Below are 17,612 nucleotides of genomic sequence, written 5' to 3' on the forward strand. Positions count from 1 at the left end.
CCACAGCTCATCTGGACATCATAGCAGATGCCTCAAAATGTGACCGTGTCATGGTTATTGTCCAGGTTGCACTGCCAGGTTTCAAGTTGAAATTCCAAATGCAAGGCTTGCTAGAAACAAAAAGTGACAGCCACAATTCATCAGGAAGTCATGATAAATGCCTCAACATTTGGCAGTGTTTGGGGCTGTTATCCAGGATTCAGTATAAGTTGAATATCCCTTATCTGAAATGCTTGGAATTGGAGTTTTAGCAAATAACTAAATAATAGTAATATAACTTTATTCTTATAACCTGCCTCCATCTCCCTGAAGGGACTCAGGGCGGCTCACATGGGGACCAAGCCCAGCATAAATAAGCAATTCAAATTACATACATAGTTAAAACATATAATAAACAATATAATTAAAGCAATTAAACCCAGAAAGTAAAAACATCATAAAATACATCTATCAGCATCATAACCAATCTGAATTTGCATATGCATTCAGCCCACCATGTCCATGGATTCTGATCCACAAATTTAAGCATACACAGCTTGAAATTATCACACATTAAAAAAAATCCTAATGAACCCCTGGCCTCAAAGTTCAATTTTTTTTCTCAGTTGCTGTTTTAATAGTTGCATGAAGGAAGGGAGAGCTCTCTTAGATCCTATCACAAAGAATGCTGGGATTGAAAAGAAAAGACGAAAAATGAACGAGCATTAAACCATTGCTGCTAAGATTCTTAAAGTTTTGAAAATAGACAAGAAAATGTGAGAAGGTTTTCAGAGGTACTGTTAATTTTTGAGGTAAAAATGAGAGACAGATGGGATAGCTGGAGGCCCTTTTGGACTGTTATATATAGACATGGACGACACTGGATACACATCCTCTGGACTGGTATTGAAGAAAGATTGGAAAGTACTAAGTGAGTGTGGCCATATTTAGATTATTGTGGTTTGGTTTTAAAAATCGGGATCCAAAGATACAGTCATGCATATAATCTCCTTCTTCTCTGCACATTTCATGTTATCAAGTTTTCAATTTTGACTGAGCAAGGAAATTACAATTACTAAAGACTGAACAAGGCAGGAACTTAAACCAATTTCAATCTCAGTTTAAGATGCCATCTCTTTCCAAAGCTAGTAATTTCTCAGTTCTCAATTAAGATAAAATATGTGTGTTCAGGTGTTGCAGAATTCAACATATTAATGACATAGCCAAGGACAGCATCTATTTTACATTGCAGGTGGTAATTTAAACAAAATGTTTATGAGGAAGGGGAGAAGTAATATAAGGGCTCAGTATTGGTTTTTCCATTTTAGGACCTTGAAATATTAGCCTGAAGGCTTAATTTAAGGTTAATGTGTAAAACTGGTTAATTAACTTGAACACATGACTTATTTCTTGGTCTGAAGGGAATATGCAAAAAACAATCAAAGAGAAGGAAACTCAAATATGAAACCGCTTTCATAACTATTATTCTCTACAGCTCAGGCTTTTTTCCCATGAAAGAATCAAATGTGGAAACAATCAATGCTCTTTTAAATTAGACTTTTTGCTGCAAAACTGATATCAAGCAGCCGTTTTTGTTATTAAAAAGGGATAGTCTAATAAAAATGCAGATCACTATAAAGAAAAATGAAACTGAAACATAGCACAAATTATAAGCTATTAAAAAAAAATCCTTTCCACAGCAGAAACAGCCGTTGTCACCGAAGATTTACTGGCCATTACTTAGAAGTCAGCATTTATTTCTGCATTTGCAATAGTTTCTTCTTCCAGTTCTTGGAAAGCAAAAATTAGATTGCAAAATCAAATTTATCACAAGCAAAGTTACTGATGTGTCATATAATAAAATGATCTGTATTTTCTTTTTCCACTTTGGTCAAGTTAACTTCAGAGGTTTTGCAGGAAACAAAACTTATGTTTCTAAATAGTTAAAACACAAACTAGAAATTATATTGATGGCTTAACTGTTTGGGGCTTTTCCCCCACAGGAAGATGTGGATCACAATTACTATACTTCGCGGACTTTTGGCCCATCTGATTCTATTAGTCGTGATCTATGGGTGAACATAGACAAAATGGAGAAAGATAAAGTGAAGATTCATGGGATCCTCTCCAACACACATCGACAAGCCGCAGTAAGACATTTTGATATATATTTCTATTTAATATTTTCTATTGTCATTGAACTGCCTATGTAATGCACACCACACTATTTGTGTAGCGTTGCTAGTGGTCAAAAAAATTCCACAGTTAACCAAAGCTACATCTTACTGGTTATTTTTTTTATTACTGTTATTGCCCGGATGAGACATCCTTGTAATGATTTGTTTTACTTTACATGTCTACATAGCAAGATATTTCCTTTAAAACACATTTACCTGCCTATTAATTTTCCTGCTGAGTTTCTAGGAAGGTTCAAGAATGGTATGGTGGAAAACAAGTGTCGTTTATGCCACTTCTGACAGTAGATGTTTTGCCAGTGATATGAATTACACTACTAAGTAATTCATTTAATTACAGTATTTAGGACAAAGAAAATAGCAGCTCTGCATTTATTAATTTAGATTTGTACAAAAACAGAAGGTAAACTCGTTGTCAAAATATTGTTCTATTGTTTTTGATCCAATTACATTTCCATATCAAAAATCTGCTTTGGCTAATTCTGATCATGCACTAGTTGTTGCAAGAACACTAATCTAAGCCTCTCCCCTGGGAGCATCATTGAATGCTTTATGCTCACCCAAGTACTGGGAACTGTCCAAAGGAAAGAGTTAGTGTGCTATGAAAAGGGATATAAATGCAGTCACAAAAATGACTTCTTCTTTGTTGTAATGGAACGAATTCTTGCTGCATTGGCCCAAACAAATGAATGGAGTGAGGTCTGGCATATGGGGGAGGGGGGCAACTCTAAGAGATTGCCCATGAATCATTAAAACTATACAAGGAATTATAGGAAAGTGGAAGAGAGAGGAGAATGAAATAAATACAAAGGTTTAAGAAGGCTGCTGTCCATTGGATTGTGTCATATCATTTCCCAAGACCAATAAACTCACTGACCAAGTGACAGGCTGAGAGAAGAGTAGTAGACAGGAGAGATTCTCTGAAGGATTTAAAAGGGAAGAGAGGCAATAAACCTCTAAATTTAGACTGATACAACATAATTTATAGAAACTTTATTTTCCCAGCCAAACTAAAAAGAACAGCTAAAAAATGGATGGAGCAAAGTGGAAATGCTGGGGTCTGACAGTTTCCTGATTTAAGAATGAACCTAATATTGTACAATATGAATTATATGAGATTTCTGGATATGGTTGCTTGTTTGGTCATAAAAAGAAACTCTGCTACAAATAAGAGCATTTAACGTTGTGGCTATTCTGTGAACAGGTCATTTTTTGAGCACTCTGGGAAAGTGGGACAGGAAAAGGATCAGAAAATAGCCAGAATGTTTGGTCAAAGAAATGCCAAAGTATTCATGTTTGTGCATTGTGTATAGCACCTTAATTTTATTGCTAAATTCAAATGAGTCACAACAATAACATTATAAGTACAGAGCATCAGATTTCTCTTTTTAAAGGCATCTGTTTATGGGCACTTTCAATCTAACCATAAAATTTAGGAGTCAAAAAAGAAAAAAACAGTTATGAGAAACTGTAACTAGACAATCATGGAAACTGGTAGAAATTGTTATGTCCCATTTCAAGAATTAGCATGTTTGTATATGCATAGCACTTTTATTCTGTTGGAATCAACAATAGAAATCTCAGCGCATATTGATTGTATTGTAGTTATTTTGTAGTTTGTTAATGCAGCCAACATTTATGCAAATGTGGGGTAGAATGATCTCAAGATTTGATTGTCAGGGATGGATTAGCCATATATATTTGGGCAATTCAAATACATGGCTATGATTAAAAAGAAATTTGCAAAAGACCAAATTGATTAGATGACTCAACCTTAATGTGGCTGACTTAGAATCTGGACAAGCAAATACTAAAATAACCAAAATAAATAAGCCAAAATAGAGAAGAAAGATAACTGTGTTTAATTTTATGAGTATATTAACTACCTTCATGCAGTGCTATTGAAAAGGAAATTTGACAATCACTTTTGTATTTGCTGACAATACATGACGGCTCCCTGATACCAGTGCTCACATAGTGGGTACAGACATCTATATCTTGCCTCCTGCAGACTAGAGTGTGGCCATCCTGTCTGTGAGATTCCAGAAACTATAAACTTCAACAAAATTGGTAGTTCTACTGCAGATATCTGTAGTATTTGAAAGTAGGCTAAATAGCCGGCTGGGTTCTCCCCCAAGTCAACAAGATCCACGGCGGGAGGAGGAAGGTGGGATAAGACCTACCAAAGTACCCCGAAAAGATGAAGACTCCAGTGGCTGGCACAGATAGAGCAAAAGGGCTGTGAACACAAATTAAGAGCTTTTCTTGTTATGACTCCTGAACTTTGAATATCATGAATTCTGATTCAGCAGAAGACTGGGACAGTGTCTGATCCATGTACTAACCACGACTGATCCTGCTTACCTTCCAAGATCAGATGGGATCTAGTGCCTATAGGGTGTTTAGCATTTAGAGGATAATTTCTGGCATAGTTTTGCCTGACAGATCTATTAAAGACTGGCAACAAGATGCAAGAAAATAAGTTCTACTTTAAGAACTTCTCTTGTATTGTCGAAGGCTGGTAACCACACAACACCCCAGCTTCTTTTGTCTTTGCAATGCATGTTATTATAGCAATACTGGCTGATGGCCAGCAAGGCTGCAAGTTTCAATATTTTAATGGAGCTATCCAAATAGACTCAGCAGTTTGGATAGTCCCTGTAAAGTTCAACAGAAAAAACAGATGGGTTCATCACCCCATCATTAAAGTCACCGCCACTCCTGCAGCAGAGCATAAAAGTAACTGTAATTTGGAGGAAAGGGTTGTTTCTATTCATTTCAATATGAAATTTGCAGAAATTTATTATAGTAAATCTTTCCTTTATGTCAGGTAATTTTCCAAATCAGAAGTATCAAGCAAAGAACATTTCATTTTTAAATGTTTACGCTTTCAATTAATACATTTACAATTTTGATAAGTGGTGCTATAAAAACACATTCTACAGACTTTTGTTTGTGAATTGTTTTTATTAATTGGTTCACAGTAAATCGTGTGAAAGTGCACACAACATCCTTTGTGTGAAAAAACTTGATGATTGTTTCTCAAATGGTGTCCAAGCTTCTTGGCAAAAGAATCACAACCTAGATTTTGAACTTTTGGTCATGAAGAAGCACTCAGTTACACTTCAAAAAAGTTATCTCAACTAATTCAGATAGCTAACAAGAAATAGCAAATAAAGGATTGTCCTCTTTTTCTTAATAATGTCATCCTAAGCATTACAAAGAGAAAGGTTAGTTATCTATCCTCGTGAATAGTTCTGTATTTGACCATATTCTTTTATATCCTATTTGCATTTTGGTACTTTTATATGGAAAATCTTATGTCTTATAATCTTATAATCTTATAATCATAAAATATTAGTTTTACGATTACATCTTCATGTTCCAGATCTGAATGAATATGACTCGCTCCCAATAAAAGTCGGTGCTGTTCCGTCCCCCAGGACGATGGTTTGCCTTACATTTTGTTTCAGCCTCTGGCTGCAAAAGCCCAGGAAAAGTGGCTTGGAGTCTGCAAGAGCTGGCTGCAGTTTTCTTTGCAATGATTGGTCAAAGAGTACAACATCTTAGGACCGCCCTTTTTTACCAGGGTCTAGTCTCCATTTTGGAGCCTCATTTTGGCTATAGTCTTTCAACGTGCTGCAGCTGTGCAAAGCTAACTGGGACAAATCATCCTCAAAACCAGGCCAATCTAAGCCTATCCAAATTAGATAAGTATTGAATTATACTGATCTGGAATAGGGAATCTAGTTAGAGGAGCAGGGTTATTCCGTCGCTTCTAGAACTAATCTTTGCTGTAAAGATAGGGAAGGAAAGAGTTTCTCCTTCTAAAATAGACAGCGTGATTAGGGTATAGTGGTTTTATAATCACCTTTGCCTTCTGGAACCAGGGATAATTCTGCAACTAAAACCTATAGAAATTTGTTTCATTTTCTGTAACTTTAAGATCTGTGCCAGGTTTACAACCTTGTATGAATAAACATCCTTTTTTTGAAGTTTTCCAGACTCAGTCGTTCAATATTTTTAGGACAGCTTATAGGGATTTGCAGTTCGCCCGGATAAAGGACGGCACGTTTCAGCTTTATAGTTTTTTTATTGTCTGGCGAACGGCACAGGTGCAGTGAAACATGTTTTTAATGTCACCTTGGCAATCCACTCAGTGGGCAGGCATTCCATACAGAGAATTCTTACATTGAAACTAACAAAACTAATTTTGGAGTCCTTGATTATTAAGGCTCATTCAAGATTTTATTCTTGCACCTACAGGTGCAAGAAGAAAAGTGTTGCTTCAAGTTGGATTTCACATCACTTCACTATTTTATGCCTTCTTTCAACTTCTCAAGATAATAAATTTGAAAAATGAAGGGGGAGAATCATAAAAACGTTAGAGTGTTAAAAATTCTTTAGGGGTGGCTTGTCAGAACTGGTCTGGAATGTCTTCTCTGCCCTTGTAGAGAAATTAATCTGTGTCATTATACAATGGAGAATTTTCTCTTCATCCAAATATTGACTAACCAAAATACAAGCAAGATCTTAAAGTTTATTCTCTAGAGAAAAAGTGATCTAACCTTTTTAAAAGCTAATTCATTCACCCTAGATTGAGAAGTCTGCATTCATGTAGGCAACATGAATTATACCTGCTCTTCCAAACTAAACCAAATTTGGGGTATTAATGAACGGGAAAACTGTCTTCTAAAATGATGACTCTTAAGTCCATGAACATTTTTAATTTCCCCTGCAGTGCAGTTTTCCTTACATTTTCTATCACTGTACACTGGGTATGTTGCGTTCTTTACTGAACTACAACCTGGACAGTCTAAGAAAAATGTTTGGTACATGGATTTTGTCATGTTGATCTAAGATGATAAAAGGCACATAGAAGATCGAATGGCTTATCCTGTGGGTATGAAAATATGGACACTTTATGTTTCAGAATATTCAAGAAAGACTTTGAAAGCACAAATGATAAGAGCTAAAATACAAAATGAAGTGGAGCATTTTTCCGCAAGTTTTGTTTGAAGGCCATAATCCTGCAAAAGAGTTCACCTTTTCATTCAGTAGAGTGAAATGGGTAGAGAGATGAGACAAGGAAATACAATATCAATCACCCATTGGAATCTTCAAGATGGAGCTCAGCAGAATTTTGCTTATGTCCAACATTAGGCCTGTACATTTCCCTTTCTGTCTTCTTCAGTACAAGAGCAAGGGAAAGAATAAAGGCACCAGTTTCCCAGCTGCTGTTTGTCATAATATCTAACTCATAATACAATAGTTTTGCATTCACAAGCGGGCTGGAATAGGCCAAAATATAACTTTATTTTGAAGAGACTTCAGGACCCCCTTGAACACCAACACTCACGTGAGTTTGTAACTGGCCATCAACTGCTTCAAAACTGGTGCATCCTAAAATTACAATTCCTCAATGCTAAGGGAACCATTGTAAGCCAGGTCTTTTTGCAGCAAACACATGAGATAAAAGGGGAGACAACTCATGGCTCTCCAGAGATTTTTGGACTACAACTTCCATCAGACCTAGCTGACATAGCTAATCAATCATTAGCGACCATAAGGATTTTGGTCAAATAACACCTGAAGGGTTACGTGATCACAATCCCTAATTTTGAAAAGACTTTCTGAAAGAAATAGGCTTTGAAGTGCAGTTTAAAGATCAAAGAAGTATTGGAATGTATCTTTTTACTGAAGAGTTCTGTGAATTCTCAGTAGAACAGAGTAAGTGTGGGCAAAATGTTGAATAGGAAAGCAGAAAGAGAGCACTGACAGGAAATCCTTATATATAAGAAGAAGGCTCTGAGAAAGATTCTGGAGAATGCTGAGTGGTAAATGGCAACTAAATTCTAAAATGATATGACTGAACCTTGTTCACAAAGTTGAATTCTATTCAGTGTGGATGTGACGGCGCGAGTGGCGCCATCTATATGTCAAACTATAAGTTTCAAGATTTGAATTGTATCATGCCTGATTTTGCCCTTACCCTGTAAATGTAGTTGGATTGGTTATTTATATCTGTCAATCAATGTTGTTTGTACCTGTTATATTGCTCACTCAGCTAAACTGTTTGGCTCCACCTCTTCCTGGAGTAGGACTGTGTTTCCTCCTTTTCATTCCACTCTATCGGATGGACGTGAAAGAGAGGCTTGGCTCTGAAAGCCCTTCAAAAGTTACCTCTCAGCACCAGTTCTGAGGTTCTTACCCTTGGGACTCACACTTCATGTTCAGGGCCAACCTGAACAACGTTGAGGAGTCTCAAGCGCCTTCACATCAGTCCTTTGGCAACAGAGGAAGACTCTTGTCTTCAGATATAGGTCATTGGACTGAGGCTGAGTTTGCTCCGGCATTCACAGCCAGAGAAAGAGGGATCTGGACAAGCTTCATGGACTTAAACAACCAAAGACTGTAATGTATATTTTCTTTTACCCCCTTTGTGAAGAATAAACCCAGTTTTTGAGTTAACTACAGTGTTTTGGTCCTTGGGAGTTCCAGTTTCCCTAAAGGAGGGCAAGAAGCAATCCCCTGGGGAAAGACGTCACGTCCATGCCTCTTTCACTAAGAGTACAGCCCCAGGCGTGACGGCACAGTGCTGAGAGGACCCTTCTGTTCCAGCAGTGCTGAGAGAAGCCTTCTTTTCCAGAAGTACTGAGAGAGGAGCCTTCTTTTCCAGAACTGCTGAAAGAAGCCTTCCAGAAGTGCTAAGAAGGGAAAAGAAGGAGTGAAAGGGCCTTAAATTTGCCAAGCCCATAGTCTCCTAAAGATAAAGAAGTCAAAGGAAGCCCAGCCTTCACAAAATTGAGACATTTGCAAGCTTTCCCGCTCTTTTTGTATCTCAAGCCACCAGCAAATTGCTACATCCAGCTCTTGCAGCTGCAGCAAGTTCAAGCCTTCTGCAAAGTGGATACATTTGCTAGAAGCCTAGCCTTTGCAAAATTGAGACATTTGCTAGGTTTCCCGCCTTTTTTTTTGCATCTCAAGCAGCAAATTGATACATCCAGCTCTTGTAGCTGCAGCAAGTTCAAGCCTTCTGCAAAGTGGATACATTTTGCTAGAAGCCTAGCTTTGCAAAATTGAAACATTTGCTAAGCTCCCGCCTTTTCTGTTTCCCAAGCTAGCCAGCTAATTGCTACATTCAGCTCTTCAACTGTACAAGATCAAGCTTTTTGCAAAGTAGATGCATTTTGCCAGAAGTCAGCCTTTGCAGACCAACCAAGCCTCTTCCAGAAACCAGATTGCAAAGCAATAAATTTCCAACCTTCTGCAGTTCCTGCCATTTCTTCAGAGCCTGCTGCAAGTTTATGAAAGCCCAGGCTTAACTTCTCAGTTAAGCAGCTGTTTTAATTGTCTTGTTTAAAGTATTGCATTGCCCTTTTGTGTGCCTTTAATTGTATAGTTATATAGTATTGCATTTTTGTACTGTTTGAAACTTGGGATAAGTTTCCTTTTGAATTACAGAATGTCAAGTCATAGCAATGAGATTTTGCAAACAAGGGTCAAATCCCCCCGCCCAGTCAGAGAAAGGCACCCCACAGAGAAAACAATGCTCTGCCTTTTGCAGCAGGAAGGCCAGCTTAGGCAGAGGTTTAACAGAGCTTGGCAAAACCTGCCGACCATAGCTGATGCAATAAGGGCATCCCTTTGCCCAAAGGAAAAGGAAATTCTTAGGCAAGAATTTTTAAAGGCCTTCAATAATGGGAGTGCTATTGCAGAAGAAATAATCTATGTACTGAACAAAATTAACACTCCAGAGTCTTTAGATAGGGCTAAGGAAATTTCTTTTAGCCTACAAGAAGAGAGGAGGCACTACAGCGCAGTTCTATTTGAACCAGAGCCCAGTTCCTTATTCAAAGATGCAGAAGAAAGGGTTCAAGGCTCCCCATGTGTAAGCCTTAGATCCAGTCTGCTCAAGATTCCATCTAATGATGCTAGCCTTAAATCCAAGCATTCATCTAGGCGTAGCAGTTCCTCCCAATCCACACACTCATTCATCAGTACTTCTTCCAAAGCAGCCCACTACAACAGAGAGGCTGTCCGTTTGAAAATTAGAAAAGAGGTTTTAGAAGCAGAGGCGTCTGCAGAAATGGCTAAGCAAGACCTTGCCTTCAATGAAGAGGAACTCCTCCTTCAACAGGCTAAAGCCAAGCAGAAACTGCTTCTAGCGCAGGCTAGGGCCCAACAAGAAGCTGACCTAGCACAGGCCAGGGCCCAGAGAGAAATAGAGCTTGCAATGGCTGAAGCCAAGCAAGATGAGTTGCAACGGGATCTAGATCTGCTTCAAGTAAAAAGAGACACAGCACAAAAGATAGTCAGAGCTAACGTTCTAGCCAAAGCCCTATCACAGGAACTAACCCAAGAAAACCTTAGTTTCCTGCCAACACAAGAGCCTACAGCAAAGGTTTCAGCACATCTGCAGCTGGAATCACCTGTAGTGCAGAGTCATATCTCCTTTCGCCACCTTGAAGATCGCTCACCTGTTCCAGTGTTTGCAACTTCAAGGCCAGCCCATTCCTCAGAAGTACAGCAAAGCACGGCTGGGAGAGTGCCATCATCTCTGTCAGAGTCCATCCCTGCACTTAGGCCTCAGAGATACCACCTGTTGTCGGGACCCAGGCTGCAGGGCACCAATAACCATACACGGAGGCCAGAACCAATCTAATATCTTTATTGAAGGAGTATATAAAGTTAATAAAAACAAGTGTAGAAAATAGTCCAGAGTTAGACCTTTCAGGGAAGGTCAAAATTAGTCCAAAGAAACAATGTCCAATATGAAATATTAAGGTCCAAAGTTGTAATCCAATAACCGAAACACTCACTTGCCAAGCAAGTGAGGGGAGATGACAAGGTCCTTTAGTCCATGAACTTGAGCAAGGCTAGAAAATAACTTGATACTTGGAACACAAGGCTTGATTCAAGACAACAAGGTAACGAGGAGCAGGAACAAGATCCGTGGAATTACTTGGTAAAATCCGTGAAACAAGGCAAGGTTTAGTCCTGGAAGGCGAGGCAAGGTCCGAAGGTAAACAAGGCTGGGAAGCAGGAGCGAAGGCTTGAGAACAAGGACAAGGCTTGAACAGGAACGAGGCTTGGAACGGAGCGCGCTGTCCAGACACAACTCGCTCCGGAGGCTGACGAATTGACTCCGCGAAGTTACTTCGCGGTTAAAACACCTATATAGAGTCTAACTTTCCCGCCGAGAGCAGTTCTCTGGGAACCAGAAACAAGCTAATCTCTGAGACCAGATGTTTGACTCCTTAAAGATTCTCACGGAAAGCAGGCTTAATTGGCTAAATTCTTAGCAGCTATTCTAGCACTCCTGCGCGAGGCCGCTTCCAAACCTCTCTGTTGTTTACAAAACTCATGGCGAGAAAACACAGGAGATGTAGGCTCTGGGTTTGTTTGACATACTTCTGGAACACAACTCTCTTGCAGGTGCAAGGTTCCCAGATCTGGCTGGGAAGAATCCAGTTCTGACTGGGAAGGTAAAAAACCCAAGTTTTCTTCTTCATCAGGCATCACAATGTCATGAGCAGGACTACAAGGCCCATGAGTCATCACACTATCCCCCTCCTCAAGCCCCCTCCCAAACCAGGACTCTCTCCCCGAGGCGCGAGGTCGTGGCTTGTCGGGATAGGTCTGATGAAAGCGACGGGTTAGATCAGGAGCATGGACTGTGGAGGCGTCTTCCCAAGAGCGTTCCTCAGGGCCAAAACCCACCCAGTCAATGAGATATTGCAGGCGGCGGCGGTGAAAGCGAGAATCCAAAATGTCCTGAACCTCGAACTCGTCCTCCCCATCCACCAAAACAGGGACGGGGGCCGGCCGGTTTACATCTGGCCGCACACCATCCGCCGGAAGGAGCAGGGAGCGGTGAAACACTGGGTGAATGCGCATTGAACGTGGAAGTTGGAGTTTGAAAGTCACGGGGTTTAATTGCGCCACCACTGGATAGGGGCCAATGAAACGGGCATCTAACTTCCGGCAAGGGCGATGGGAGGGCAGAAAGCGAGTGGACAGAAAAACCCGATCTCCTACCTTGATTTCGGGGCCCGGCTGGCGATGTTTGTCCGCGTGACGTTTATAATCCTCCTTGGCTTGGTCCAGTTGCTGGAGCAAAAGTTGTTGCACCGCTGTGAGTTCCTGCAGCCAATCCTCTGCTGCGGGAACTTCTGAAGTTTCAATGACAGGGGGGAAGAAACGTGGATGGAAACCGTAGTTTGCAAAGAACGGCGTTTCTTTTGTAGAAGCCTGGACTCCATTGTTGTAGGCAAACTCCGACAGTGGTAACAGAGAAGCCCAATTGTCCTGTTGGTAGTTTACATAACAGCGAAGGTACTGTTCCAAAGTGGCATTAGTGCGCTCCGTTTGCCCATCTGTTTGGGGATGATGAGCGGAAGATAAACGAGAGTCTATGCCCAATAGTTTTTGTAGTGCCTTCCAGAAACGAGAGGTGAATTGGGATCCACGGTCTGTGACCAAACTCTTGGGCAATCCATGTAATCTGAAAACATGTTGGAGGAATAGATCTGCAGTCTCTTTGGCCGTGGGAAGGCCTTCACAGGGAATGAAATGGGCTAACTTGGTGAAAAGGTCCACCACCACTAGGATCGTGGTAAATTCACAGGAAGGTGGTAAGTCAGTGATAAAATCCGCAGAAATTATTTCCCATGGGCGAGATGGGGTAGGAAGGGGGTGTAAAAGCCCTGAGGGCTTCTCCCTTCTTGTCTTGGAGCGCTGGCATACTGGGCAGGTGTTGACATATTTTTCCACATCCTTACGGATCTTGGGCCACCAGAAGTCTCTTAGGATCAAATGCATGGTTTTAAATAGTCCGAAATGCCCTGCTGGCTTGCAGTCATGACACAGACGAAGTGCTTTTTCCCTGCCCGGTCCTGGTGGGATATAAACATGATTTCTATAGCAAAGCAGTCCATCCTTAAGTGAAAAGGGAAAATGCAGTCCTTGACGAAGTTGGTCCTGCGCCCAGGCATCTGCTTGCTGACTAGCCCTGATTTCTTGAGCACAGAGGGGCCCTGGAGTAGAGGGAGTTGAATCAATGAGAGTGGATTTGGTGTTCCCCACTGTGAGCGTGGCAAAGTTCTCGGGTTGTAGTAGTTGGGATTCAAAGGTCTCCTTGCGTCCTGCAGCGTATTCCGGTTTACGTGACAGGGCGTCTGCTTGCTTGGTTTGGGCTGGGGTTACATAATGAATCTGGAAGTTAAAACGTTCAAAGAATAAAGCCCAACGTTGTTGCCTCTGATTTAGCTTGCGGGCAGTTCTTAGATGTTCTAGATTCCGATGATCAGTATGGACTTCAATGGGAAATTTGGCGCCTTCTAGCCAATGTCTCCAAGTTTCAAAAGCTGCCTTTATGGCTAATAGTTCTTTTTCCCAAATGGTATAGTTTCTCTCTGGTGCGGTTAGTTGACGAGAATAAAAGGCACAAGGATGAAGGTGATCTCCCACCGGTTGTAGGAGTACAGCTCCAATTGCCACATCAGAGGCGTCCGCTTGCACAACAAAAAGGGTTTCAGGATCTGGATGCTGAAGGATTGGCTGGGACGTGAATAATTTCTTTAGTTGCTGGAACCCTTTCTCTGCTTGATCAGTCCAGCGGAAGGGCTGTTTCCCACGGATGCAGCTGGTGATTGGGTCAGACCAGCGGGCAAAATCTGGAATGAACTTGTGGTAATAGTTCGCGAACCCCAAGAATCGCTGCACCTCTTTTTTGTTGGTTGGCGCCCGCCATTCCAATACTGCTGAAACTTTTGCCGGGTCCATGGAGAGCCCTAGAGGCGAGATGCGGTACCCCAGGAAATCTACCTCTTGTAGATCAAAAGCGCATTTTTCCAGCTTGGCATAAAGCCCATGATCCCGCAATCGTTGTAACACCATTTTAACGTGGTTCTCATGTTCTGATTGTGATCTAGAAAACACCAAAAAATCGTCCAGGTAGATGATCAAGAACCGATCTAGATAATCCTGAAAGATGTCATTGACAAAATGCTGGAACGTTGCGGGAGCTCCGCATAAACCATAATTCATAACTCGGGACTCGAATAATCCGAATTTAGTCTGGAAGGCGGTCTTCCACTCGTCCCCTTCTCTGATGCGGACTAGGTTATAAGCCCCCCGTAGGTCCAGCTTGGTGTAGACCTTGGCTCCTCGAAGTCGGTCTAGTAGATCCGAGATTAAGGGCAGGGGATAGCTGTTCCGCTTAGTGATATTGTTCAATGCTCTGTAGTCCACCACCAAGCGTAATTCCCCTGATTTCTTCTTCACAAACATCACTGGGGAGGCGGCTGGGGATTGAGAGGGTCTGATGAATCCCTTGCGAAGGTTTGTCTCTATGAATTCCCTGAGAGCTTCTTGCTCCGGTTCAGTCAGGGAGTAGAGATGCCCTCGCGGGATCGGGGCCCCCTCCACCAAGTCAATGGCACAGTCATAAGGTCTATGTGGGGGTAATTTTTCGGCTTCTTTTTCATTGAATACATCCCAATACTCGGAGTACTTCTTTGGCAAGGTGATAATGGGCTCGGTGTCTGTGGCATGGCAGACCTTGGCTACGAGGCAATGGTTTTGGCAGTACTTTGAAGCAAACTGCAGTTCTCTGTTGGACCAGGAGATGCTTGGGTCGTGAAGTGTCAGCCATGGAATCCCCAAAATCACAGGGAAATGGGGAACCTCAGTAACAAAGAAGGAAATCTCTTCCATATGTTCCCTTATCCACATCCTGGTGGGTTCCGACCACTGGCTTACGGGGCCCGTCTTGAGAGGGCGGCCATCGATGGCTTGCACCACACGGGCATTCTTGAAGTCATGATATTGTAATCCCAGAGAGTCGGCATACTCTCTATCAATGAAATTGTTGGTGGCTCCTGAGTCTATCATGGCGTGGATCATGACGGGTCCCTTTTTTGCTGACCATAAGGTGACCACTAGAAGGAACAGGACCCCGGTTGGCGGCTCTTGAATGGGTTTTTTGACCGGGTTGGCGAGCCTCTCTACGCCCGGTCGTTGGCTTCCCCCGCCGGCTGTGTGCCAGCCGCCTCAGACGCCTTCGTCTCCGTGGAGGACGCCGCCGCAAGACGGGCGGCGGGCTTCCCTTTGGCTGGGCACTCTCTAGCGAAGTGGCCCCCATTCCCGCAATACCAACAGAGGTTTAGGCGTTGGCGGCGGGCCTTCTCGGCGGCATCTAATCTGGGACGCACATTGCCCAACTGCATCGGTACCTCCTCGCTCCCTCTGGGGTATGGGGATGGTGGTGGGGGTCTCCACACTGGACGCGGCTGAACGCTGGCGGGAGCGAGGGGTTTTGCCCCAGCTCTACCGCTCTGGCCTCGTACCCACTGTTTCCTGTTGGCAATCATGACTTCAGCCCGTAAACATTGATCAATGAGTGCTTCAAGAGTGTGGGGAGGATCCACCTTGGAGATTTCCTCCAGCATTTCAATGTTGAGACCCTCCCGAAATTGTCCTCTGAGGGCTACATCGTTCCAGCCGGTGTTGTGGGCCAGCACTCGGAACTCGGCTATGTACTGAGACATGGGTCTGTCTCCTTGAAAGAGGCGGCGGAGTTTGTGACCGGCTGCCTCCAAATTGTCCTCAATTCCCCAGGTCTCCTTAAGGTGGTCCAAGAAGTGTTGCGCTGATCTTAGGTGTGGAGAGGCTTGGTCGAACAGTGCCGTCGCCCAGTTGGCCGCTGGCCCGTCTAGGAGACTGTAAACCCACGCCACCTTGATGTCTTCTTGGGGAAACTCGGCGGCACGGGCCTCTAGGTAAGCCTGGCACTGGCGGCGGAAAACTTGGACCTTGGAGGCTTCTCCAGAAAACTTGGTTGGCAACGCCATGGCCGGGAGGCGGATTCCGCGCTCTCTCAACCCTTTTATTTCTCCATCCTGCGCGTTGAGTCTGTCACGGATGCGGTCCACTTCGTCCTTGCTGATGGTGTAGCTAAGTGGCTGTCCACCCGGCGCGGCTCCGGTAGACATTCTGGCCTTGGTTAATTGGTGCTTATGGGTGCGGAGTCAAACTGTCGGGACCCAGGCTGCAGGGCACCAATAACCATACACGGAGGCCAGAACCAATCTAATATCTTTATTGAAGGAGTATATAAAGTTAATAAAAACAAGTGTAGAAAATAGTCCAGAGTTAGACCTTTCAGGGAAGGTCAAAATTAGTCCAAAGAAACAATGTCCAATATGAAATATTAAGGTCCAAAGTTGTAATCCAATAACCGAAACACTCACTTGCCAAGCAAGTGAGGGGAGATGACAAGGTCCTTTAGTCCATGAACTTGAGCAAGGCTAGAAAATAACTTGATACTTGGAACACAAGGCTTGATTCAAGACAACAAGGTAACGAGGAGCAGGAACAAGATCCGTGGAATTACTTGGTAAAATCCGTGAAACAAGGCAAGGTTTAGTCCTGGAAGGCGAGGCAAGGTCCGAAGGTAAACAAGGCTGGGAAGCAGGAGCGAAGGCTTGAGAACAAGGACAAGGCTTGAACAGGAACGAGGCTTGGAACGGAGCGCGCTGTCCAGACACAACTCGCTCCGGAGGCTGACGAATTGACTCCGCGAAGTTACTTCGCGGTTAAAACACCTATATAGAGTCTAACTTTCCCGCCGAGAGCAGTTCTCTGGGAACCAGAAACAAGCTAATCTCTGAGACCAGATGTTTGACTCCTTAAAGATTCTCACGGAAAGCAGGCTTAATTGGCTAAATTCTTAGCAGCTATTCTAGCACTCCTGCGCGAGGCCGCTTCCAAACCTCTCTGTTGTTTACAAAACTCATGGCGAGAAAACACAGGAGATGTAGGCTCTGGGTTTGTTTGACATACTTCTGGAACACAACTCTCTTGCAGGTGCAAGGTTCCCAGATCTGGCTGGGAAGAATCCAGTTCTGACTGGGAAGGTAAAAAACCCAAGTTTTCTTCTTCATCAGGCATCACAATGTCATGAGCAGGACTACAAGGCCCATGAGTCATCACACCTGTCTACTTGGGAACGAATGGATGACGTCTTTCAACAACATCCAGATGTCCATCCACATTGGCAAGGCATGGCCGGGAGTGAACCACCACATTCATCCCTGCATACCAAGTCAATTCTCCCATCGCTGAAGATGAAGGCTTCAGAGGTGCTGCCTGCCAGCAATCTGCTGAACCCAGCATCGCCTACCATCGAGACAAGATGTGTTCAACCGAAGAACATTGACTTCGTTGGGCCACATCACACTCCTCAGATGTACCCTTACACACTGGAGTCTCAATTGGGTTCCCTCTTGAGAAATCCAAGAAGAGACATCAGAGACAAAGGCGTCCAGAAATTCACTGACCGACCAGATGACTACCTTCTGTGGAAAATCACCTTCATGAGGGCCATTCGAGATTTCAAGCTAGAAGCGGATGAAGAACTGTCCCTTCTTATGG

At 42.9% G+C, this 17,612-nt stretch overlaps 1 protein-coding gene across 1 annotated transcript in view; it reads left to right on the forward strand.

Moving 5' to 3' along the window:
- Nucleotides 1–17,612, forward strand: part of plxdc2 (plexin domain containing 2) — a 241,142-nt gene that overhangs the window by 130,361 nt on the left and 93,169 nt on the right. The window contains exon 3 of the mRNA XM_008112452.3: nucleotides 1,983–2,129. Within this exon, the coding sequence (XP_008110659.1) occupies nucleotides 1,983–2,129 (147 nt within the window). The remainder of the gene's footprint in view (nucleotides 1–1,982; nucleotides 2,130–17,612) is intronic.

This window comes from Anolis carolinensis, chromosome 6 (assembly GCF_035594765.1).
Source record: "Anolis carolinensis isolate JA03-04 chromosome 6, rAnoCar3.1.pri, whole genome shotgun sequence".
Classification (NCBI taxonomy): Eukaryota; Metazoa; Chordata; class Lepidosauria; order Squamata; family Dactyloidae; genus Anolis; species Anolis carolinensis.